Source organism: Rhinolophus ferrumequinum, chromosome 19, assembly GCF_004115265.2.
Source record: "Rhinolophus ferrumequinum isolate MPI-CBG mRhiFer1 chromosome 19, mRhiFer1_v1.p, whole genome shotgun sequence".
In the NCBI taxonomy this organism is placed as follows: domain Eukaryota; kingdom Metazoa; phylum Chordata; class Mammalia; order Chiroptera; family Rhinolophidae; genus Rhinolophus; species Rhinolophus ferrumequinum.
Genome location: NC_046302.1, coordinates 57520245 through 57545369, shown reverse-complemented (window position 1 = coordinate 57545369; position 25125 = coordinate 57520245). Strand labels below are relative to the sequence as shown.

The window sequence follows — 25125 nt, the reverse complement described above, 5'->3', positions numbered from 1 at the left end:
TAATTCATTTGTATGGAAAATACGTTAAGAAGGTTTGGATATTTTGGAAAGAATGAGTGACAGCATATACAAAAATCTAAACTGATAAAAACGGTGAGGTAGTATCAATGCCATAAAAAGGTAAACAAATATATAAGAAAGAAAAATCACCTGGTTTAACAGTGAACAACATTTACGTAGTCATAAGAGTCACACTGAAAATGAGTTTCATAAAAATTGCATTATAATTAAGCTAGGAGGATAAGCAGGCAGGGGTGGCTAAGATGAGAGTACTACATCGTTTTGTGTCCTAACAGGAGAGTTAATAGACAGTGTCTCAAATTGACATGTCAATCTGAGTGTCAGCAAATTGCAACAGCCATTTCTTGCCTAGATGGCAAACTAGCAGGGATCCCTCCACAAGGTTGGGCGTAGAGAGATGACAGAGGGAAAGAAGTGAGGAAATAGTTACCTGTTGTTTTGCAGTTTCCAGCTGGGTGTTTGGGTGGAGAGAGGGCTGAGCCCAGGGGCCTGGGGCACAGGGCAACCCCCCCATTGTAATTGTACGAGAAAAGCTTAGAGAAAGCAGTCGGAAGCTGCTCTTGCTGTGCAGAAGCCTCCGACCCCTCACTGCAGAGTCCTGGGGCAGGAGACAGTAGCAGACAAAAGCCTTTAGAGCAGAAGGAGGGAACAGCCGTGGGGGGACCAGCAGCTTAAAGCACAGGTCCTCTGCCCTACTGTTCAAATAGCTATAGTTGTCTGCACATTTTACAAATAAGTAAATACGGTCAATGATATGAGGTGAACAGAGCTGTGTTTTATAAAAAGGGGACACTTTCCTCCAATCCAAGATGCCAAGTGCATTGAATGTATTCCCATCTGACTCGCATGCTTGGCTGGAGAGCTGGCGTCTGGGCCGTGCCCGTCGGCCCCACGGATCAGCCCAGAGATGCCTGACATCATCGGGAAATTGCCAACTCACTGACCACAGGGCACGATGCCCAAACAGAGAATTTTTGGTCCAGAATCCATGGAATGAAAGCATTTTGTTTCCCCGGTTTCTGATGTATGCATTGGAAACACACACGCACACACGTGCACACACACACACACACACACACGTGCGCTATTGGAAAGTAATTGAGTCAGTTGCTTCAAAAGGACTGATGATAATTCCTACCATTAGCTGTATAATAACCACGTTGGCCGTGTTTAGTTATCTGAGCAAGAGACTAAATTGCATACTATTGCACACCAAATAACTTTTATAATATATGTTTAAATAGTCAGGAGTGGCCAGAAGCCACCCGTAGACTCTTCATGTCCCAAATGGTTTCACTGACATACTCTGCCATCTTTAGTCTATTTGCACAACTTAATTTGACGGCGTAAAAGAGGGAGAAGAAGGGAAGAAAATGTGTATGCTGTACCTGGGGAAGGGATGAATCGTTACCAGGAGAGGAGAACTACACGAGGAGGACGTTTCCTCCATCACGAGGGTGGTCAGCTGCACTCATGGAACAAAGTGGTGTTGGGCTTCTGTCTTCAGTTTTCTCAATGTTTTGGCTTCTAAAATTGTTGGTTTTGTTTGTGGCTGTTGTGGGTGGATGGGTCTTCCAAGCTAAAGAGTACAGGACGGAATGTGAAGTGTCTTCCTCTGTGAGCCATCTCTGAATTTGTTCAACAGCCAGAGTGATCTGACGGCGGTCAGCCCTTTCAGTGGGAAATCCTCGAATTTCTGCCTATGGAGATTTTCTCTCTCGAGTGGTTCAGTCTCTCCAGAAAAGACTCCTCCTGTCTTCTACCAGGGGACATGTACTGCAGCCCAGCAAGGGGGAGACTGTGGAGGTGGGTGTCACTCAGTACACAGAATAGCTCCTAATCCCATTTATACATGGTGTCCTCAATTCTTTGCTGTGTCCCCAGCTCCATAGCCTTTCTCCAGAGGAAAAAGCTTCCAGTTGTCTCTTGGATTAGGAAGTGGGGGAGGGTTACCTGCATGGCTGCAGACGTCAGGTCCAGGTCGAAGGAGGGACCTATTTCAGCCCCAGCCCCTCCCCCACCGTCGGGCTGTGGCACCGATGGCTGGGCTTCTCACGGTTCCAGAACATAAGTTGGCCCCTTCGTGGTTGGGACCACCCTCTGCAAGCACCGGGCTGGGGTGGTGGGGGGGCTGCTTTCTCCACGTTGCTCCACAGCACCACTCCCCCAACTCCTTTCAGCTTCCTCAAATCTTATTTGGATCTCCACTCTTGCCGCCTCTCTCATTCTCTTTCTCTTTGTGGGATACACCTTTTTACTCCTTGGCTTTTTTGTGGGTTTGGGGTAGGGAACACATACAGTGTTCAGTCCTTGCGTGCAGCTGCGAAGGTGTAAAGGGCGCTGAATGGGCATCGTCGGGGCAGCGGGGAGACCAGAGGGATGTGTATGGGGTCAGGAGAGCAGACACACATGAAGCCAATAAGTCCAGGCTGTCTCGCCACCTCACAGAACCCCACGCTACCGAACCCCCGCCAGTGACTCCGCTACAGTTGCCTGACGAGGGTGCTCTAGTGGGGGTCACCTGAGTGGGGTGGAGAACATCCATTGGGTACAGAAAGAATATACTAGAACGTCTATTTACGTGTGTTTTTATTTAAAAATTCGAAAGGGAGCTTATGGACAGGGACAGCTTATGTATCAGGTTGTGTGAGGATTACGACAGAGGTAAGATATTCATAGAACTGAGAGAATTTACCCAGAAGTCACTCAATAAAAGCCTGGGCTGAGCTAGGCCAGGGTCATCTGGGCTTTAGCTCTCACATTTAGAAATCGGATGAAACAGGCCTGAGGCCTTTTTTTCCTTCGTGGCGGCCTGCCTGATCTCCCATGTGACACGGGGACGTGGTGTGAGCTCCTGGGCCATCCCGGGGCCCAAGGCTGACCTCTGAGCTGGGCCGACAGTGGGGCCTGCGCCCTGGTTCACGCTGGTGCTGGCCCTCTACCCCCACTGCTTTGCTCTCCCCTCTGTTCCACATGGACTCCCGCCACCCCCTTTCTTGCTCCGTCTTGAAGAGTGATGCCCGCTCCTGTTGTCACAGGCACTGAGCGAGCCGGTTTCATTCTGGGACAAGAGCAGGCCGCTGGTCTGTGCCTCAGCACCAAGCAGCAGGCCACACAGCTGCCTGTCCGAGTGAACGCACTGAATGGACTCAGCCGACACCTGCTGCTCCCTGGGGCCCCTCACCTCATTTCCTGCTTGGTCAGAGTTCTCTTTCCAGAAAAGAAAAGTCATGATCATTCTGGACACCAAGATCCCCCGGGGTTTCTTTCCACAGCACGTCAAGGAAGGAACAACGGGCAGGACAAACGGCCGAGGATCTCAGGAATAAGCACACAGAGCTCCCCTCACCCCGAGGAGCACAGCACACAATGTGTGCTTCCCTCAAGATTCATAATTGTGAATGAAGAGGAAAACTTCGGCCATCTATTCCTGCTGATGAAAAGCTCGGAGAGTCACCTTAACGTGTAGGGCCCATTGTACGTGAACTTGGTTCAGTGTTTGCCACGAGGTTTGGTCTTAGGACTCTTCTCACCAAGACATGTCTGGCAGAAGGTGGAGAAACGTGTACTGAACCAATCCGACCAATAAGAAACAGGTTCACGATGCATTTACTGCTCAATTCCAGCCACAGAGTTTCGGGTATTTGAGAAAATTATGACTAAAAAGCAGAAAGGAAGGTGAAGAAGAAACCAAGAAGAAATGATGAAAAATGGAAAAGCCATGCATTTTCTATTCCTTTGAAACAATTTGCTGAGAGCCCACTATGTCCCAAGCTGTGCTGGTCGCCGAGCACATAAAGGAAAGTGAACGCAGCGTCCGCCTGGGAAATGGAGCCGGGCTGAGCGGTGCAGATGCCGGGAAGGGCGCAGGGCAGCCCACAGCGGGGCACCCTCGTTTCCCACCCTACCCAGAAACCCGTGCTGGAGCTGAGGGGAGACCCCCCACACCCGACTGTTAACATCACTAGTGTGTGGCCAGCGCCCACACCCACCCCACAGGGCCGTCTAAACTGGGGGACAAACCATGGCTTGTTGAGTGTCTGTGAATTTGCCAGCATTACCAGGAAAGTGATTCACGGTATAATTCTTAGTTACGGGTTGTAAATCCATGTCCTGTAATGGGCCACGCATGGTAGCTCTGATGTCACAACATCCACCATCTTCTTAAACCACAGCAGGACCAAGCCAGGGCGTGGCACTGCTGTCTGGATCCCAGCCTCATTTTCAGATCAGTCACGATGGCTCTGGATGTGCCGAGGTTTTGGGGTGCAGCAGTGCTCGAGGACAAAGGTCACGGAACCCCTGCTAACGGAACCCCTTCCCGCACCTGGCGACACACGCGGCCACTGGAGCAGCTGGCAGCCCAAGAGAAGCCTTCACGGACCTCCTCATCTCAAACCAGAACCCAGTCTGGAAACTGAAAAACAAGCCTTTACTGTGCATGGTTTTATCCCTCTACTTAAAAAAGTTATTTGAGGAGTAACATAAGATATTCTAGAAAGCAGTGAAAATGGCACTGACAGTGGATTGGGCCACATTCTCTGTTTATCCTCCTTATAAATTATCTTTTCACAATGCTGAAATTAGGTCATTTTAAAAAGAAATTTATTAAAAAGTTTTGGAAACCAGGGCCATGGAATAAGCAAATGATTCTTTGACTGAGAGACTTATGATGGATTTAATTCTGGTAACAGGTCTTGGTGACCATGTGCTCGCACAGGTGACTGCCCCTCTCTTGGCCAGGCCTCTCCTGGGCCTGTTGGTGACAGCACGTACTTTGAGCCCAACTGTGAGGACAGAACCCAGAATCCTGTGCTGGGCTGTGGGCCACAGGAGTTTTGAGGGCACAGGATCCTTCATATCATGCTTATTTGTCAAGATCAAGATTCCTTTAGAGGCCTCCGCTTCACTGATGTTTCAGACCCAGCATCCAAGGCAGGCCACAGTGGTTGTGTGACTTACCCCTGATCTAGCAGGCACAGCCTTTGTCTTCATCACGGATTCTCAAGTCCCATACCGGAAGTCTTCACCAAAAACCCTGCCCATGACGACCATGTGAGCCCCCCAGGAACACTGGCAAGTCAGTTTATACTTCAAACTCTGTTTCGCATTTCCATCTCTAGATACTAAAAAAAAAAAAAAAAAAATGCTTTTGTCCAACTTGTTGGGCTGGAAATTGATTCCCTTGGAAGGAGCAATTTAAGAGCTGGACATGCAGGAAGCCAGGTGCCCTCCCCTCACCTGTGCCCCAGCCACCTGCAGCCTCCCCCGTTAGAGAGGGAAACACTCCCATCCTCTTTGCGTCTTCCTCCTGAGTTTCCACAATATTTATTTCATGGGGTCACTTTTTTATGGTGACAAAACATTATCCCACGATTGAAAGCCTCGACTCCAATTATGAAAATTGCCAAGGGGACTATCTGAAGGAGAACATCATGCTCTCACATTCCCGTGAAAATGTCAGGCACCTCTGTCAGTCTCCAGCCTCGCAGGGCACACGCGTGTACACAAAAGGCACGGGGTGAGGGCAGAGGGATGGGCCTCGACACAGCGACGCACCTGTGCGGGGAGGCCTGGCCCGCCACCACGCCAGACACCACACACAAATGGCCCCCCACTTGTGGATTCGTGGGGCCCGTCCTCCGGCCTGTTCCTCTGCCCTTCCTTTATCTCCAATTATAAAGCAGCACCAGGTTTTCTCATCAGCCATTGCCATGTCTCCAAATGGCTTTTCAGTGTCAGGCCTATCAGGAAATTAACTCATCATGCAGTGACAGCTGCTAATTTTTTCCCCTTACATGTCAGATGGATCGCCCGCTGAAGCTAATAATGAATCACCAATCCCTGATTAGAAGGTGCTTCCGAAACGTATAACTGCCATCTGAGCTAACTTTTTTCTTCATGTAAAATGATATCACCCTAGAGGAGAAGAAAACGAATTGTATTCTTCAACAAGATGGAACAGGAGGAGGTTGCTATAGTGAGCTAAGCGCTCTCTTAAATTATGGGCTAATATTAAACAGTAAAATAAGTGAAAACGTACAGCTCTTTTTTCTTTGGTTTGCTAAATAAATGACCTTTCTTGTTCCCTAATTCTCTTCCTCAAACCAACTCTGGGTTAAGATTCTAAACTGGTTCTTCAATTCTTGCCATGTGCCATTATTTTATTGTTATGTCCAGGAAAACAAAGTTTGGTGGACTTGAGAAATACGACTGCCCTCCACTGGTCCTAGATGCTCTGCTGAGAGCAGAGGGGCTCTAGCTTCTTAGTGGATGGTTGGAGCTGTGGAGTTTGGCCTGAGTTAGGCCCCAATGGGTCCTCACTGTGACCCAACAGGTGAGTGTGGCCGGCCTGGGCCCCGATGGGTCCTCACCGTGACCCAACAGGTGAGTGTGGGCTGGCCTGGACTGCCATGGGTCTCCACTGAGGTTTATTACATGACTGAGTAAAGACCCACCAAAGATCCTTCCCATGTGTCTCCCAGGACTTTGGGTCCACATCTCTGGGTTGAGCTGACATGACTGGTACTTTCAGTGCCACACTTACACAAGCGGAGCACTTTTACTTGGTCTTGGAAGCAAACCAAGTAGCATAAAGGATGTGGTTTGCATCTCTCGGCTGGTGCGGTTTGTTGGCCTGTGTTTGTGGAGTGGTGGGCCACGTTTTGGCACCTCCTTCCTCCCTCTGCTCCAACTCTCCATCCCTGAGGAGGCCTGAGTGACAGCGCTCCCTTAAAGTGATCTTATGGGGCTCAAACTTTCTCTACACAGAAACTGCTCTCTGTACCTCTCAGGCATCTGCGGCGAGCACTGGCCACCTTGGTCATGGACGCTGCCGTCTGAGCCATGTTCCCCTGTACTGACTTGGGCAGCGGTCAGGTCTCCCTTGCACAGCAAGCGTCCTTGAGGCACAGTCATTTCACTGGCTGCAGCTTAACACAAGAGTGGCCTTTCTGGATTACAGCCTCCAAGTAGGTATTTCATTTGCTTTGTTTTTACTTCTTTAAGGTTCTGTTGCGTCCTCCAGCAAAAACTTCACCGAGAGCTATAAACGGCTCACGTCTTTACAGACAAAACATACTGCAGTAAGTGTGCCCTGATCATGAAATGGGCCACGCCTCATTATTCTGAGACATGCTTGTGTGTATGTGCTTCTTCGACTCCCGTACATTCCAGTAGTCGTGTAATGAGAGAGAAAAGACAGGTAACATTAACCTAGCTCCATCGATAATTACAGGATACAATAGCCCACAGAATCCTCTGCAATCCTTCTGAGTCTCGCAACACCTTCTGCACAATTTTTTTATGCAAAGGCCTGCTCTTTTCATCGTGCATACACCGTGATTGCTGGTTTGACACTGCAGGCTACACTGGTTTTATGAAAGATTAAATGCCACCTGAGACATATTTATCCTAAATAAATCACAAATGGTAAACTGCAGCGTGTCAGTGTCAACAGCCTGGACTGCGGCAGAAAGGTTAGCCGTACAGGGCTGAGCACAGTCAGGAATTAGCAGCCGAGCCCAGACCGCGGGGCTACAGCTAACGGGGGGGAGAGCAACAAGAAGTATTTCCACCAAAAAAACCTCACCCCCCTCCTTTTTTTTAAACACATACGAGAAGCTTGGATGGGGCATCACTTTGTAAAGGTCACCTTTATCCTGATAACAAACGGGAGTGGATCCTGTCACTGTTTGCTGCAGACAGTGTTTCAGAAGAACTAAATCGCCCTGCCATTTTTAAGGCACACGAGCAAGTCATACTCAGCTAATTATGCACCTCAGTGTGAAACTGGAAATTCTACCTTTTGGTTTTTTGGGGAGGGATAGCTGTCTAAAGGGAGGTGGCCCTAGGATGCCAGGGACTCTGAGCTATGAGGACGAGGTTAGGGGCCTGGCAGTGGGCTCGGCTTTTCCATGAGCCTCACACCCACATTGTCCATTCAGGAAGATGTTCTAAACGGCACTGTTTTGTCAACCAAAAAGGAAAAAGCTACCATTTTCTCTTCCTTTTCTGTCATGTGTATTCTTCACAATTTTCAGATACTAACCATGACAGAATACGTTATTGTCACCAGAATGTATCTGGGTCATATGCCAAACACTCCGAAAACCACACCAGGTCGCAGGCTTGTTGGTGAGAAGCCAGTGGACTCTGCAAGTGGGTGGGGGAGCAGCACACGTCACACAGGGGAGTGAGTTGTCCTTTGTGTCTGCAGCTGCCCACCGGTGGGCTGCTTGCTGGAAGTTACACGTCATCATTCTCTTTCAATGCTCTCATTTTATTTCAAAGAAAATAGAAACAGAACAAAAACAACCTGTGCACTGGGGAGAGGGGATTATTTTACAATCTCAGAAAGGAAGAAGAGCAATTGTATCGAGAAACAAAGTATTGGAACATGAACTTGCATTCCAAAGTTGCAGTGAGCCACGACTGAACCCAGACGCCGGTCAGGGCGACGGCCAGGGCTGCAGGCGCGTGGCATTCTGTTCCTAGTGCTCAGTTAGCGTTAGTCTCTCACACTGACATAACTTACAAATCAATCCTGCAAAGTGATAGTGATACGAACAAACGTGTTATAAAAAGCGAAATATTGATATGAACGGTATTTTCCAGAGTGCACATTTCATATATAGACTTTATTGTATGAAACTAAGTTAAAATTAGAAGCATCAGGTTGTCTTAACCGAAGTGTATTTTAATGGGATATAAACTTGAAGGCTTTTCCTAACCATGGGCTTGAGAAGGCTTCCTTTAGGCGGAACGCAGCTGGAGCTAGGAATACACCTGCCACGTCTGAAGAGAGGACACAGCCGTGTGAGATGAACGAATGGGCTTCCTTTGGTCTGGGGACCCTGGGATCCTGACATTTTCAAACAATGAGCAGGGGTGGATGACTTCAAGATGGTAATATTTGTAGCTGCAATTTTTAACCAAATAGATAATAAAAATTGTAAACAGCTACATGCTGGACTGCAAGAGGAGGTACGTCTCAAGCCGCAAGGTACACGGTTCTTACATTTCCACCATGAGGGCACAGTCCTTTGATAACTGAAATGGGAAAACATTTCTGGGGGGAAAAACGCAGAAAAGAAAACTCGGATTCTCCTCAGCAAAATGGTGACAACAGAGGGAAAGACTGTTAGCAAAAGAGCCAGAACACTGGCCAGTGAGGGCCCTGCCTCCGTCGCCATCCCCCGGCCCTGCTGGTGGCCCTGGGCACGGGGTCCCCTCTGTGGGTGCGTCCCTGGACTGCATGTGCTTCTAAGCATCGGTGTGACCCTTGCCGAGAGAGCGTGTTGGGTGGTCCTCCAACCCACCGCTGTCACAGCTGCTCAGGGGACCCGGTGCCCATGTGTACTGGATCTTTCCACAGCTGCTCTGTGCTGAGCACAAAGATTCCTGCCTCAGGCTTCTTGGAGTTCGTGACTCTCTCTTTGGCTCTGAATTATTGTGGCTGCCGGGGAGCCCTCTTGCGTATAAATGACCATACTTGTCAACTGTTCGGTTCCACTGGGGACCACGGCCTCCGCGCTGAGCGCGGCCCCGGCCTGCAGTGTGTCCTGTGAGTCGGCCGTCTCTATCACCGTGTGAGAGTACATGGCCGTCTCATCCTGCACCCCCGGGGGCAGTTCGGTCACAATATAATGGGTCGTGCCCTCAGGGAAGCTGCCAGCGGACTCCTGGACCATGGCCTGGACTAGCTCTTCTGTGACGATGATCTGGGAAATCTCCCCGTCGGGCTCGGCCAGTGCCACGTGCTGCCCGTGGGCCTCGGCCTCCTGCATGAGGATCTGCGAGCCTTCTCTGCCCAGCATGTGGACGGTGCCCTCCTCATTCACAATGACCTGGGTGACTCCCTCCTTCATGAGCTGGCCTGCCGCGGCCGAATCGCAGACTGCCAACTGGAGGACCCCCTGGACCACCTTCCTGAAAGCCACCTGGGCACGCTCCTGCGAGGCGATCACAGCCGAGGGCCGGACCACCTGGGTCAGCACCTCCACAGGTTCCATGGAGGCTGGGCTCTCCTCAGTGTCCTGGAACACGTGGATCTCAGGGCCATCGGGCTGGGTGGCAGCGAGGGGCGCCTCTTGACTGGGCAGCTGGACCAGCACGTCTTTGGGGCCGGCCCTGCCTTTCTCATCAGGCCCGGCCCTGCCTTCTGCGCCCCCCAACTCGGTGACGGCACACAGCAGGGCATCCAGGGCAGAGGCCGCGTCGGGCTGGGGGATGCCAGCCTCGCTGAGGTCGAGAATCTCCTGCTTGGACCCCTGCTGCATCACAGTGCCACCTGGGCTGAGGGGCTCGGCCATGCCGGGGCTTTCCACCGAGCTCCCCACCACCACCACCTGGGTGGCGCCCTCCGCCAACTGCTCGGGCAGGACCGGCCCCGGCGCCCCGCCGCCCAGGTGTGCCCCGCCGGGGCTCGCTGCAATGACCTGCCCGTCTTCTGTGATGTGTACCACCCGGGCCACCTGGCCTGCCAGTGCCAGTGTCTGCAGCGTGGCGGCGGCCGTCTCCTCCACGGAGGCGTCGAGAGCAAAGTCCCCGTCGTAGCCCTGGATGATGATCACCTGCTGGACCTGCTCGGCCACCGCTGTCCGCCGGCTCCGCAGCGGCCTTTCTTTGACAGGAGACTCGTCGGGCAGCGCGGCCGCGGTGAAGGGGCTGTCTGTCTCCACGAACGTGGCTCCTTGGCCCTTCAAACGGCACTCGTAGGACTTGGAAACAATGCCTATGGGAGACAGGGACCAGTTAGAGCCTAGAAAAATGGGTTTGAGGCCTAAAAGTAAGACAATTCTTCCGCAGATGCTTTCAAACCTCAACAGAAACATCACTGTGAATCCCGAGCCAGGCACTCAGAGGCTGGCGGTGCTCACGGCCCTGACAGGCGCGCCTCTGCCAAGTGCCAAAGGAGCCATGACGTCCTGGGCATCTCACACACTCCTGCTGTGACTGTCCCAATACAACTCTGATCAGCCCCTCTTTGCTCTTCCAGTTCCTGGGGAAGAAATCTAGTTGCTCCCCTCAACTGTTGCCATTTCTAGTAAGACATTCAGTCACTGGGGGTAAGTGAAGATCAGTACACAGTCAGTAGCTTATCTTCTAACCCAAAGGAAAATCTTTTTTTAATGTCCAAATATTAGCTATGGTACATTTGTTTATTCAACCAAAAGAATAAAGGCCTTGCATATGAAATGTTAAAACTATGCCGTTGATCAACACAGCTGCAAGAGGGTGAGGCACCAGTACTTACTGAGCATCCTCCACGTTTCAGGCAATGAACTTGGGGGACTAGAGCTTCAAGCCCATCTTACAGTTGTCAGGGGCTGGAGACCTGAGCTGTCCTCTGTATTACGGAAAGGAGGTTCTGGCAGCAGAACCACGATCAAGGGGCTGGAGGCCCGAGAGGGGGCAGAGGGCAGAGGCCACATAAGGCAGGGCGGCCATGCCAGCCGTGGCAAGGGGGCCCGTCTCCCCCAGAATCATCTGTGACAGCCAATGCCTGTTTAATAAGATGACAGGGTAAAATATGACTGAAAATTATAATCTTTATTTTCATGGAAAAAGAGACCGACTCTGAACAGAGTTGCTGTTTTCATTTCTACATCCTAAGTTTTCTGTCAGTTTTCTTATCATCGCCTCCTTCCCTCCTACATGAGAATGATCTGTAAACGATCTCTAGTATTTCCACATCTCAATGGCAACTACATGTTTGAAATATTCCACTTTACTCTCACATTTTTAAAAAAGTGACTTTAACCTTACAAAGGAAAGAAAAGGATTAAGAATTATTAGACTATTTGTTGCTAGCATCCCTTAACGATAAGAGGATCTTGTTTACCACGTTGGTGTCGCTCCGTAAGAAAGCATTTCTTTCAGCACAGACCATAGCACGGCCTTCCCTGCAGGGGCTCAGGCATCCCCAGGCAGGGACCACAGAGTTGCTAAGTGACATTTGCAGACAGGACAGGGCTGGGTTCACACCCAGACTACAGACAATGGTCCCAGAGTCGGAGTCCCATGGTAAGTGTTAAAAATGCCAGCTCCTGGCCCACCGTACATACGCTGCTGTGACGTTTTCACGTTCTGCATCCACTTGCTCAACAATCGGGATAACAGGGGTCACCTCACTGCACCCTCCTTCACTGGGCAGCAGAGGGAGCCACCCACTTGGAAGGGGCAGGGCGCAGAGGGGTCCCCGGCTTGGTGGCACTTGCTGGTGTGTGCTGCTGCAGCACCGGCAAGGGAGTGGCTCAGAGCTGAGTTCTCAGGGTGGATTTTCAGCCTCTGAGGCTCTGCTTCCCAGTGAGAAAGTAAAGTGTGTAAGTAATCCACTTTTTAAAACAAAGACTACCACGAACTAACATTCATTCTTTCTCAGAGAACTCTTTTAACACGAGTCTTGGAAAGATTATGAAGTTACAGACTCTGAGGTCAGGAAAAGACCTGTGAGGTCAACTGGGACGGCCTCCAGCAGCCCCTCCGTTTACACGCTCAGTGATGGCTGAATCTCCTGACCAGAGGACGCTGCGTGGGGCTGGGCAGAGGTGGCGGTGGAGCAGGCCTGGCCTTGTCCTAGCCAAGCAGGCAGACGTAAGCCCTCACATCTTTACGGTGAGACAAGGCTTCCCCGAGAAGGGGCCAGGACGTCGAGGAGTCTCGCTGAATGACCGACCGACCGACCGACAGTACCCCTCTGCTCTCTCTCGTTCACCCTCCCAGCAAGGTGGAGAACTGGGGACCACGAAAGCCGGCCACCAGCTGGCTCCCTGATATGTTTCATTGGCTCAACACCTATAGTGGGGTGCGTGGTGGCTGATGCCCCCGAGCAGCGTGCACTCCTACCCCCGGCTCTGCAGGCTTTCCAGAGGTCCTGTGAGCCTACAGAGAGCTGTATGGGACTCAGTCCAGATCTTTACCCGACCTGCCTGGGGTGTGCCCGCTGTAGAGATCTCCCACTGCCCCCTTCTCCTGTTTTACAAAAGAAACTCACACCCTCAGCAAGACTGACGTTCAGTCGAATCGGGAGATTAGGTGAAAGTGCAGGGATCCCAGCAAAAGGGGCTGCGCCTCTCGGTGCCGGAGCCCAATCTCATGGTTCTCTTCGCAGCTCTCAGCGCCCCTGCACTCTCTCCTCAGGGAGGTCAGAAAGGGCTCCCTGTGGAGCCTGGTAACCACAATGTTCCCACCTCCACGCGCCCTGAGCTTAGCTGCGGGGGACGGCCGTCCCCTGTCCGCTGGACCCAGGCCTTTTCCCTGCTGCACTTGCTGGGCTCCCTCTGCTCTGCTTGCAACTTCTCCCCACCCTGACTTCTCCCCCCAGGACGCAGCACTCGCTCCCTTTCATTACACTCTGAACTTGATCCAGCTTGTTTCTGTCCAGTCTGTCTTCCTGACGCCCTGAACTTGATTGAATTTCAAGGTCATTTTCAGTCTAATTTAGAGTATGAAGAGAAAAGAAAAGCAATATGGACACAAAAGTAAAGAAGGCAGCCTTCAAATCATCCCGCTCCCTAATTAATTACAGAAGAGAACACACTGCCTTTACAAGACGGGACAAACCACCGTGGTTGGGAAAGGACAAACATCCTATTCATAGGTGGTCTCGGAAAGAAATGCTCCCTGCCGAGTCTAAGCACTCCCTCCTTTCGTCTGCAAGTGGACAGAAAACCTCTCGGGTGTAGAATCATCCTCTGAATCCCTCGCAGCACTGATAATTATGCTCTTCAGAACTACTTCCTGAATTTATTTGAATCCAGAGGTGGGTTAAGCCACTTCCAGACCATTAAACTACATGGGTAAATACTGCTGTCACCACGGGGTGTGACGAAGCTTAACACACCAACATCTTAACCTCAGCCCGGGGAGCCTAGCGGCTCCATCACAGATCATAAATGCGAGTGCAGGTCCAGCTTTTGATTCAGCAATTTAATAACTTCGAGTGCTGTCAGTACTGCTTTGAAAAATAGCACCTATAAAATGTAACAGCCTCAATCAGATTGAAAAAGATTCACCCACTGAAGATTCTTCCATTTCGACCATAATGAATTAATGTTGAGCTATGTAGAAGTTCAAGTGTCATTTAAACTAATGTGAATCTCTACTGTAACTTTAAATTCTAACTGGGCTATGACCAAGAATTTACTGGGCACATCAACTTCAATTTTTGAGGTCTTTCCAGTAAATATGAACTGTAAAGCTCAGCAATGCAAATGGCCCAATGGATGTGGTATCTGGAAAAGAGGAACTTTGTACAGGTTTTATCCTTACCTGCTTAGTCACCATGATAGCTCCAAAATTGCACACGTCTTTAATGGAGCACGGAGGCCCAACATAATATTTGTATTGCACTTTACACCCTTCAAAGGCAATGTCAGGTTTCAGTACAGTTACAGTAGCTAATCAGACAGCGTGTCTAAAGCAGCCTTTTCTGGATCTGTTTCCAACAGGACAATAAGCGGCTTTGTGTAGAAGGTGCAAATGAAGTTAAAATGCAGCCTCGTGCCTGTTTATGAAATTCTGACTCCCTGCTCATTTGCTTCCATGAGCACAGAGATATTTTTATTATACTCCCTTCTCGGAGCTAAATGCATTGAACATTTACCACTGAGCAGAAATGAGAAGGGCTTTTTTGAGGGTTGAGAATTTGTTTTCGGGGAAATGATTCCTAATTAGGCTTACTTCTCCCGAAGATCATTATGAAGCTCAGTTTCCTCATATTTGTCCTTTTCGAAGAGAACGTCCCTAGAGCTGAAAATCACAAACTCTGCCCTGCAGGAGCGCAGGGGTTAAGCTGTAGACGGGACCCGACTCCCCAAAACCGTGCTAATGGCTCTGTCTGCTGTGCTTCTGGGAAGCTACAAATAGGGTTTAGTACCTGACTGCTTCCTTTTTGTGTGTGTGTTATTCTTTCCTTACTGTCATCATTTTTTCCCACAGAATAAATACCTTATGCTTTTGTTAAGCTTACATTTAATTAAAATGTACAGAATTTGTGCAGTAAACTCGAATGAAACAAATAAAACAAGGGCCCCCTCTCTTGAAGGCATACGTTGTGAATGAAAAATGTCATTATAGACTAAAAAATTTTGCAGTAAACAGGGCCTACAGAGAGAAGTTTCCCCTGTAATGACATCCATAAAATACACAAATGGCACTTTTAGTACCATCCTGAATATGGCATTTTCTGTGCTCTACACACAATCTAAATGGTTTGATCATAGAGCATAATACTCCATTGGGTTTATAGAACAATCAATGTTCCATAAAATGATGTATTTATCCAATAGTAGGCTCAGCAGTTACTGCCGGGTGACATTGCAGGACACCCGGGCCCAGCGTCCTCGGTGGCGCGCGCGGGCTGTAAAACTTATCTAACACCCCTTCAACAACTTCATCTCATCTGCGTCAAGTAATTTGTTGAAGCATCAGCTTGGTTTAAAAAAAAAAAAATTGTAATAAAAATTCATAGAATTTTCAGGAGAATGAAAGCCGATGACAATAGAAAGGTCACATTGTATCTCCACTCAAGGGGTCAAAGGTTGCTCGCAGTTCTAAAACTGAAAGTAGATTTCATGCATCGCGTAGCAGATAAAGATGGCATGAAAAAGCCTTGTGTGGGTGAGTCGCCTGACGCATCTGTCCGCTGTTAGGGAAGCTTGCTTGCGCTAATATCCTGCATAAGCCACTTTGTTGCTACCGGGCAGCATTTATTACAAATTTCTAAGCTTCTCCTGAAACGATATTACATATTGACACAGTGTTAGGTTACATCTCAGACACCATGTGTGGTTCAGATTTTATATTTTGGGAGGGCACTGAATGTAAAAAGGCAACTAGGTTGGCTTATTGTCATAATTAAAGCACCTTGAATATGATGCAGTTAAAAAAGTAATTCTTTTCATACAAAAATTTGGAGCACATATGACATTGTGATTCTTAATCCACATTTAATTTTTCTTGACTTCAATTTTAAGATGTAATTTTAACAAGAATGTTAAGAAATCATACTTAATGTCTATTAAAATGAAACAATATTAACAGATTATGCTAATAAATTAGAGCCATATTTTAATGTCACAAAAGCTTATACATTTCTCACGTAAAGCAGGAAAAATGACAAATTAAAATCAATGAAATATAACCTTCTAGAAATTTCAAAGCAAGAAATAAATTATTCTTGCAACGGCAGTCACCAATAGTGTAGCCAGTCAAATCGATAACGATAATTGCTCTATAATGTATTCACTTTTTGGACAATAATAATTACCTGCTATGCTGCAGGTTGCCCCTAACAGGCTCCCACTGGGTGTGGGAGGTGAGTTCCTTCCATGTTCATTGGCACGTGAGGGAGAACAGCCCACACAGAACGCTCTGCACGCCTCATGGTCCTGAAGGAAACCACCAATAAGTGGATTGCAGAGGGACTTCCAACCTGGTGTATAATCGCAACACAGGTTATAGTAACCTCTTGCTCTTGTATCCCCATTCCGAAATGACAATTTTGCCATCACTTTTTTTTTTTTTTTGAGAAAACAAAGGATGATCGGTACCCTATTTTCTATTATTTTCAAGGATTAGAAATGCGTTCTGGTCAGTGTTAATAAAATTCACACACAATTAGAAATATTTAGGTTATTGGAGATACAAAATTGAAATTAGGTTTTGTCTTTGGCATGCTTGCTGAATGACAGCTACACTAGTTGAGAGCTGTTTCAGAGCACAGAGCTGTCTGGGGAGCTCTGAAAGCTAAGCTGCGATGAGCTAGCCTAGGATGTATCACAACATAATAACGACACCTGAAAGGCACTTGGGCTGCTATCTGCTTCATACCACAAATGAACATACAAAAGGTGTATGATAAAGAGTTACGGTAAAAGTCTGCTCTGTCTCGATTTCGTGAAGGCCATTATTTTGCAAAAAGGGATGAGAAAACTTATTTTTCTGTGAAATAACTGAAGTCCACATCGTTTCTGAGAGGCTCTATTACGTAAGTTCAAATATACAATTTTATATGATACACCATGAATTTTTACTGAATACTGCCAGTAAGCTTAGACACAAACTAGGTAACAAAAGTTTTAGTCCTTTTTTTCTGTTACCATTAGATTGCTAGTGATCGAAGATAATCATCTAAATCCCTGAAAGAAATTCTAAGATATTCAGAGAAAACCAAGAATAAATTTTCTCTCAAGTTGGAAATACGTGATTGGCCAGGTTTCCAACTCTACCATGAGTAGTCTCCATGGGCCTCGCTATTTCCATGGGCACTGAAGAGTGACAAAGAATAAAAGACAATATTTTACCTTTAAAGTCACAAACCCTGAGAAATTTGTGTTATATCAGACCCTCAGGTATACGTTCTCATTTCCGTGCATGAAGACCTCACAGTATTGGGAGCCATGCACACAAATCTCACTCAGGAAGCTGGGAAGAGTCTCCGCAGGCCATCCTGACTGCTGGTGGGAGGGAGCTGAGGGGACGGCCTGTGAACTGTGTCTGAGCTGCCGCAGAGGCTGCGGGTGCATGTGACGGAACGGGACTCTGGAGTTGGACTGTAAAGTGCTCTGATCTTGTCATTGTCTCATGAGGAGCACGTCCTACAAACAGCCAGTAGATTTACTAGCAGGAAGTGCTCCAAGCCTGGGGTCCTGCCTGGGACACAGTGAGGGAGGGGCTGGCAGGCGTCCAGACACTCTGCGCTTGGCTCTGTACACGGGGGTGTTGAGGGCAGCCCCCGGCCGCTGGGAGGCGGCCTCGGACGCTTCCGTGCCCCATTCTAGGACGTCCACTTCCCGGGAAGTGGGTGGCCCTGGGTGACGTGGGACCACACTCCTGCACTCAGGAGCTCAGGGCCCCGGAGGGGCCTCCCTGAGGCTGTCGAGGATTCCAGACAAACGCAGCCCAGTCCCTGACGGGAAGACCACCTGCGCCTGACTGAAGGACGTTCACTCTCTTCTGTGTTACGGAATCCAGAAATTAGGGAGCCCGGCAACCTTTCCTAAATGTCCTCCGACAGTCTGTAAAACCTTTAATACAGATAATACAGCCTTAGGCGACAAGCCCTATTGTTCACAAGTTGTACACGTGCACTTTAAAAAGTAACATCATGCAAACAAGGCCAGTCGTTAGCAGGGCCCGCCTGCAACAAGGCTGACTCGAGGGGCTAAGAGGCAGGTTAAACTCGTCTCCTTTTGTTTTCCTGGCAAACCCTATAAAAAGATCACGTTCATTTTTGTAGCATGTTCAGATTTCCTGTGGATTGCAGCATCTTCCTAGCTTTCCTGAGGAAACGAGAGGAAACAGACATTTGTCTTCATTGCAGACACTTCTGTATGAAGGCAGAGAGCAAAGCACTCCTCATAAGCGCACAGAGGCACCATTAAAACCAAATTTACAGTAAACAGAACCCGCAGCTGGGGTAAAACGCTCACTGTTAGTATTTTAATTATCAGCCAAGCTTTTGGAGGCCTAACATCTGCTCACAGCCGAATGCGGCAGCTGCCGCTGTACACGCAGAACAATGCGGTGCTTCTGCACACATTAAGACGGCTCTGCGTGCGGGCAGAGCGCGGCCATCGGCCAGGCAGGCGGCTGTGTGTGCGGGCGCCCTGAGCGTCGTGTGCGCGGGACGGCAAGGTCAGGCTCGCCACGAGGCTCCACACACAGCACCTGGAGACGGTGCCGGAGGCCACTCGTCACCTGGGTGCAGCCACCAAGTGCTGAGGAGGCTCCCGCACTGAAAGCCTGCCCACCAAGCTCAGAGAACTTCTAGAACAAGCAGGGTAAACCGAGGCAACTCAGAACGTTCGGACTGAGTCTGTGAAAGTCCGAGCAAGCGACGGTCATTGATTGTTCCTCAGATCCACAGGGACGCTGACTCAGGGACAGTGTCCAGTGTGTCCTGGTCGACGGCCGCCCCCCCCCCCCCCCCCCCCCGCCGGCCTCTGCACACGAGGGCAGAGCGGAGGCAGCAGCAGGGCTGTGGTCAAGGTGAAAACCAGAGCTGCGTTTCCTCTGGCACCGGGGAAGACTACAATCTGCTTTCCTTCTAAACACCTAAGTTAGAGTCCTAGGGTAAAACTGCCGAATATCTATCTATACACCTGGTCAAGTGAAGTTCAAAACTGGTTAAAAATACCAAACAGAAGACAAATTGGAGGCTTGAACTCTTGCTTTGAAATGAGCGGAATGAATAAAAACAAACTCACAAATTAAAACGCTGAGTGAAATGCCAGTAATTGAAACCTCAGGTTTACGAGACAGAGGGTAACTGAGCAGTTTCCCTGGCACACACCTGGCCGGGCCAGCCCAGAGGGGACGTGTGGAAATGCACACCTGAGTGGACAAAGCTGTCCCCAGGTGACAGCAGGGAGACACGTGACTGACTTCAAAGGTGTCTGTGTCTGCATAGCGATGCATGCCGTGTGTGTGCTCAAGCAAATCGCCATGGTGAACGTTTGAAAAGGGGGCACAAGGTCTAGTGAGGTGATAATATGGTCGGGGGACACGGCTAAGCACGGCATCACACGGGTCCACTGGGCTGTGTCAGGGGAAAACTGGGAAACGGTTTCTCTGAAGTGGTTATTAGTCGCTAAGGAGTTGAAGGGCTTTGTTAACTGGGCAGCACTACTTTGCTTTTCTACTCAACGGCTGCGCAGAGTCTGGTGCTGCTCTCAGACGGGCGGGACACATGACCAGCACGTGCTGCCAGCCCGATTTGCAGCGCTGCATCCCCAGATGAAGGTGTCACTCCACAAGAAGCACACAAGAAAACAGTCATACTGTGGCTTCAGGTAACAGACACACAGCACATGGAACCCCTGGACAGTCGTACTACGGTGTCAGGTAATAGACATGCGCTGCGTGGAACCCCCGCCCGAGTGTTTTGTATGGGGAATGGGGACTTGAACAAGTTGGAAATTCAAACCACCACATGTAATCAAAACTCAGGAGCCCCCATAAGAAGCATGGTGACATTAAACAGTAATGCCCAGGTTCATATGGACACACTACTGGTGCCCACTTGAAATCACCATTAACAGGCTTAGGAAAGAAGAGCTCAGGATGTGTTTTGCTGGGCCACCTCTTGCCCTGGAACCTTCTAGAGTCAATCAAACAAAGCTGCATGCTTGGCATGGGTGGAGCTCCTGGGACAAGAAACAGCAGAAGGCAGGCTCCCCAAGCTCACTTATGACAGAAGAGGAGGCATCTTCCTTCCCTTTGCCAACGTGCTTCTCTGTGGATCAACAAATGCCTCATCTTGATGCTTGAGGAGGCAAAGCCAATCAAGAATGAACGCAGACTCCTACACCAGGAGCTGCACCTGATGATTTCATGAAGTGACCCTATATCAGGGCTGGTAGTGTGGGATTCAAGTAAGAGATGATGGATGGTCTCTGCTCTCCATGGGGTTCACCAGGTGCCCCCTGAACAGAAGCCCTGCCAGGCCTCTCACCTGGACCCAGGCTAGTGCTTTACAGCAGCAATAAAACTGAGGACACCCAATGCTTGAGCGACACTTGTTAGTTCTTTAACAGCTGTCAAAGTGTTTAAACCATATGCTATTGAAGGAATCGTTAACAGCTCTAAAACTTCCGAGGTCTAGAGTTTCCATTCCAGTTGTTCTTCTCTCTCCCTAGAACCTCAAATAAGATCTCCTCCCCTATTTATGTGGCTCTCCTATGATTTCTGTGCCTCAGTAAGAGTTCTCACGATGCAAAGTAAGATCACACCATTGACAGTCCCGAGGACGAGTCAGTATGCGGCACAGAAAGGCAAGGACGCATTTCAGTTAGTAACAGACTTAGAAAAACAGATACCCACTGTGAAAATTAGGAGCATGACGGCTGCTAGAATTTTCAGGTTCCCTAAATGTGGTTTGTCACATTTATGACCTATTAGTTTCTCAATAAACATGACATGAATATCAAAGTTCTAAGGCAACCATATTAAAACTCATCCACAGGAAATTAGGTACTTATATCTTTTCAAGTTGTACTTTCTTTAATTCGAAAGTCACTTCAGGTTTTATAAAGAAATTAAGTAGACACTCTCAGAGCCCTTTGTAAATACCTCTGACATACTGAATTATAACTGTTCACAAAATACCCATCTTTTCCACTAGCCCGCGTGCTCCTGGAACGCCATTATTTCCATGCTTCTCCGATGCGTGGCACACAATAGGCCTCAATGAATACTGCTTTAAAAAGAGGACAAGGACCTTCCTTTATACAGATGTTCACTGGAAAATAAAGGGAAAGGATGGAAGGGCTGGATCACCTTTAAGATCCTTCTAATAAAGAGAAGGAGTGTGAACCGTGCAATCGATGCCTGGACTGGACTCCGTCTGAGCAAGCCACACTTGGAAGAGAATCCCCGTGACCTCTTGTGCTCCTGCCCAGCTGGTGAGCGGAGGCACTGACTGCCTTTATCTTAGATTACCTTTTAAAGGATGCTTCTGGAGCAAAGGGCAGATTTATTTATTGCCCAGTACCATACAAACAAGTATCCCTCTGGGCAAAGGACTGGTCAGCTCCTTGCCCTGAGTTCAGATGGCTCTCCTGAGGCTGTGTGTGCAGATGTCACAGAGTCTCTTCAAGTCACCTGTGCGAGTTGGGATTTGAGGACCCAGGGCAGATGCGGACCCTCCGGTTACTGTTATTGCTATTACTGCTGTGAGTAATAATGCCCTTTGTCTTTGACCCAGGAATCTTGTGTCTTCTGCCAGCGTCCATGAACGTGGCGGGGTAACTTACTAGTTTGCAAGTTGGGAAAATCTCAGACCATCCATAGTTCTAGACAGTTACCCGAATTCCTTATATCTTGGAATCTTAATCTATGAAATAGGAGTTATAAGAATTATGGTCTTGAAGAGTGACACAGTCCATGTAAAATGCTTAACACTCACTGTACCTGACACGCAGCCAGGGCTCAACAAATGTGAGGTCGTGTTATCAGTGTTTGAAGGGAAATGCATCATAATTCAGGCCAGATCATGTGACACTGGTATGTAATGCAACTAATATATGTGAATATGTAGAATAATCTTGTATAATTAAAATAGTTGAAGCATACTGCAAATGTAACAAAATTACACTTAATGCGAACATATCTAAAATCTTGCAATTTGGAGTAAAGAACAAAGATTGCTCACAGCGGGCTGGAGAGAAAAGGACTCCCAAGTGGTAACTGCCTGTAAGGTCAGCGCAGTGCTGTGGCTGCATCACCACACGCAGAGCTCAGAAGGAAAGGTGACAGGAGGATGGCACATGGTCGACTACACAGGGTGACGGGTAGGTTTGGGATCCGCGTTTTAAGAGAAACACTGACAGACAGTCATGAATACAGAGGAGAGAAACTAAAATAATTAGGGACTTGGAAATGCATAAAAAATGTTTTAAGCCTTCAGATATTTGTTTCTATCATGTAGAAACAAAATAGATTCATTCGACACGGCTCTAGAGGGCACAGCAGGAGCAACAGAGATAAGTTACAGGGAAGGAAACTTTACTTCAAAAATACCAATTCAAAAATGAAACAACGCCTCCGCAATGACCTGCCATTAGGAAAGGCGTGACGGTCACTTTCTGGCGATATTGCAGAGAGGACCGCAACCAGGGTTTCTAATATCCCTGTGAATGACTGAGATTCGGATTCTCGGCCTACTGAAGCTGAGAACAGAAATTCTGAATATTCACGAACCTATCAAAACAGACAGTCCTGGTGACTGACATATTTTCAGGAATCTGACAAACAACTGCTTTGCCCAGATGTGTTAAGTGAGAGCCTGCCAGCTTGGGGCCGGGTGGAGAGGCTGAACTCTGTGACACCCTGTGATTCACTCTAGCCCCAGCTCTGTCCATGCGCCTCTTTGGTCCCCTCAAACACAAAACGAGCATGAGTTTTCTTCGCAATTACCCAGATATTTGAACCTGCCCAGACTCCTATGGGTAGCACCCGCCTGTCAGTACCTTTATTTCTGTTTGCAATTGTATATCATACTACCTGAGAGTGAAATCTCGATGAACAAGACCCAAAGAAAATGGAATTGGTCATAGTTTATTTAGAAAGACAGTGAGGTGGTTGTGGAAACGCATGCCTCCAGCCCCCACTGTTGTCTGTGCTCCACCCACCGCGGCTTCCCCAGGGCGCACCCCTGACACTGAGCACAGGCGGCACAGTAGGTCAGGCCTATCTGCCAGTCGGGGGGCTTCTCTGCTCCGTGATTCCGGCTCGTGGCCCTGGCGTCTTGCCCACGGGACCCTCCTTTCTCCCTCTGCTTCCTCCCCAGGGCTGTGTCCCCGTCCCCTATGTCCCTCCCCTCTCCCTCACAAGGGTTGGCCTTCATGAGTCTCCTGTCTGTCTAACCTGCCTTAGCTTCCTCTTCTTGGAGGACCTGGGCAGGCCCGGTGGCTCTGGGACTAGGCCCAGTGGGTCTAGGAAAGCAGGCAGTAAGACAGGGGCCTGGAGCTGGCTCACCACCTGGCAGGGAAACAGGACGCGTCCTGAGTGGCAGGTGGCACAGGGTGATGGTCCAGGCAGGGCCTGGGAAAATGTCCCAATGGCAGGGAATGCTGTGGAAGGTCACGAGAGATGTGGTAGCAGCAATGCTTACCTAGCCAGAGGGGAAGCTGGTAACCAGACCGGCCCTGACACCCCCAAGTGGAGGGGTAACATGAGACTGGGGGCCTTTTGGTGGCTTGAGGCCAGTGGGGAAGGCGCAGGGCCTCTCTGGTGGCAGACAAGAAGCCCTGAGCCCCACGTCACAACAGCAGCCACAGTGAGCAGCCACTGAGACGCCCACCCAGTGCCGCCGGGACACGCATGGCAGCTACAGCGGGCATGTGTTGACAGACAGGAGACAAACAATGAAAAAGCGGAGGGAAGTGGGCCTGCTGGCATGGCTTTATCTGGAGATGGCAGGAGAGTCCTCAGAGAACTAACTGTTCCACGAGAGGACCCGGCAGACGGACACACCGTCATGCAGGCAGGCCATCGGAGTGAGTCGGACTTTACTGGAACTCAGAGGTGGTGCTGTGCTGCAGGCAGGGTTGATGGGGGACAGATGGCTCCTTCACACCCACGGGGTGAGGCTGGGTGCAGGAGCTCCCCACCGGAAGCCAGGAGACTGCAACTGTCTTAACGCCTGGCAAGGTCAGAGGGCAGCAGGGAGGACTTGACCTGAAGTGGCTGAGGAGATGGTAACAGAGCACGGTGTCCCCAGAGACAAAACAGGCCAGTAGCCAACGGGGTGATGCTTAACACCAAAACCCCCAAAAGGGCAAGGATGGAGGGGCAGGAGGTAGAGGGTGCTTGACCAATCAACAGTCAACACCGTGGGGCGCGGAGGCATCAGAGTGTGGGGGGCATGAAGTGCAGAAGCTGTGCTACAGGCGGAACGGCTGTGTCCGCCAAGTTCGTCTGTGACAGGCGACGGTGTTGGCAGGTGGGGCCTTTGGGAGGTGACTAGGTCGTGGGGGGAGCCCCCGCGAAGGGGATGGAGCAGTGCCCGACTAATACAAAAGTGCACAGAGCTCCTCCCTACCCCGTGGGAAGACACAGCAGGCAGCCAGCACTCTGTAACCACACTTCAAAGGCCAATCAGAAGGGGAAGTGTTACATCCATATATATACAATATCATATCCCAAAGAGAAAGAAAACATCAATTTAAATTTTCAAAAATGACTGTGCACAAGCAGAATAAGTGATTTGCAAATAAGTGCTTGCAAACAGCAAGCTCTCTTATCTTGTCATTTCAAAACAAAGCAAACATTTTAAACATTATTATAAAATGTATGAAAATTATCTAGTTGACTTTTTAAAAGGCACAAAATGTGAAGGATTCCAACACCAGCTCACGAGCGCGGCTCTCAATTTAGAAGTCAAGCTGAGAAGTAGATTCCCGTGGGAGAACCGAGAAGAGGCGTCTCGTCAGTTCTTACCAGCAGCACGTTTGGGACCGGGGGAAGCTGGGCTTAGTCGGAAACGGCACATCTGGCTGTCGCCAGAACACAGGCAGAGGTCCAAAATAACTGAAGGGTGGAATCACCCAGGCAGACCATAGGAGGCTGAGAGAAGAGAACCAAGTTGAGTAAAGA

The 25125-nt window shown here is 49.2% G+C and overlaps 1 protein-coding gene across 1 annotated transcript in view; it reads right to left on the bottom strand.

Annotated features, from left to right (window-relative positions):
- Positions 1–8281: 8281 nt before the first annotated feature.
- ZNF407 (zinc finger protein 407) overlaps positions 8282–25125 on the bottom strand; it is a 373176-nt gene continuing 356332 nt past the window's right edge. The window contains 1 exon segment of the mRNA XM_033087370.1: positions 8282–10756. Within this exon segment, the coding sequence (XP_032943261.1) occupies positions 9429–10756 (1328 nt within the window). The 3' untranslated portion in view covers positions 8282–9428.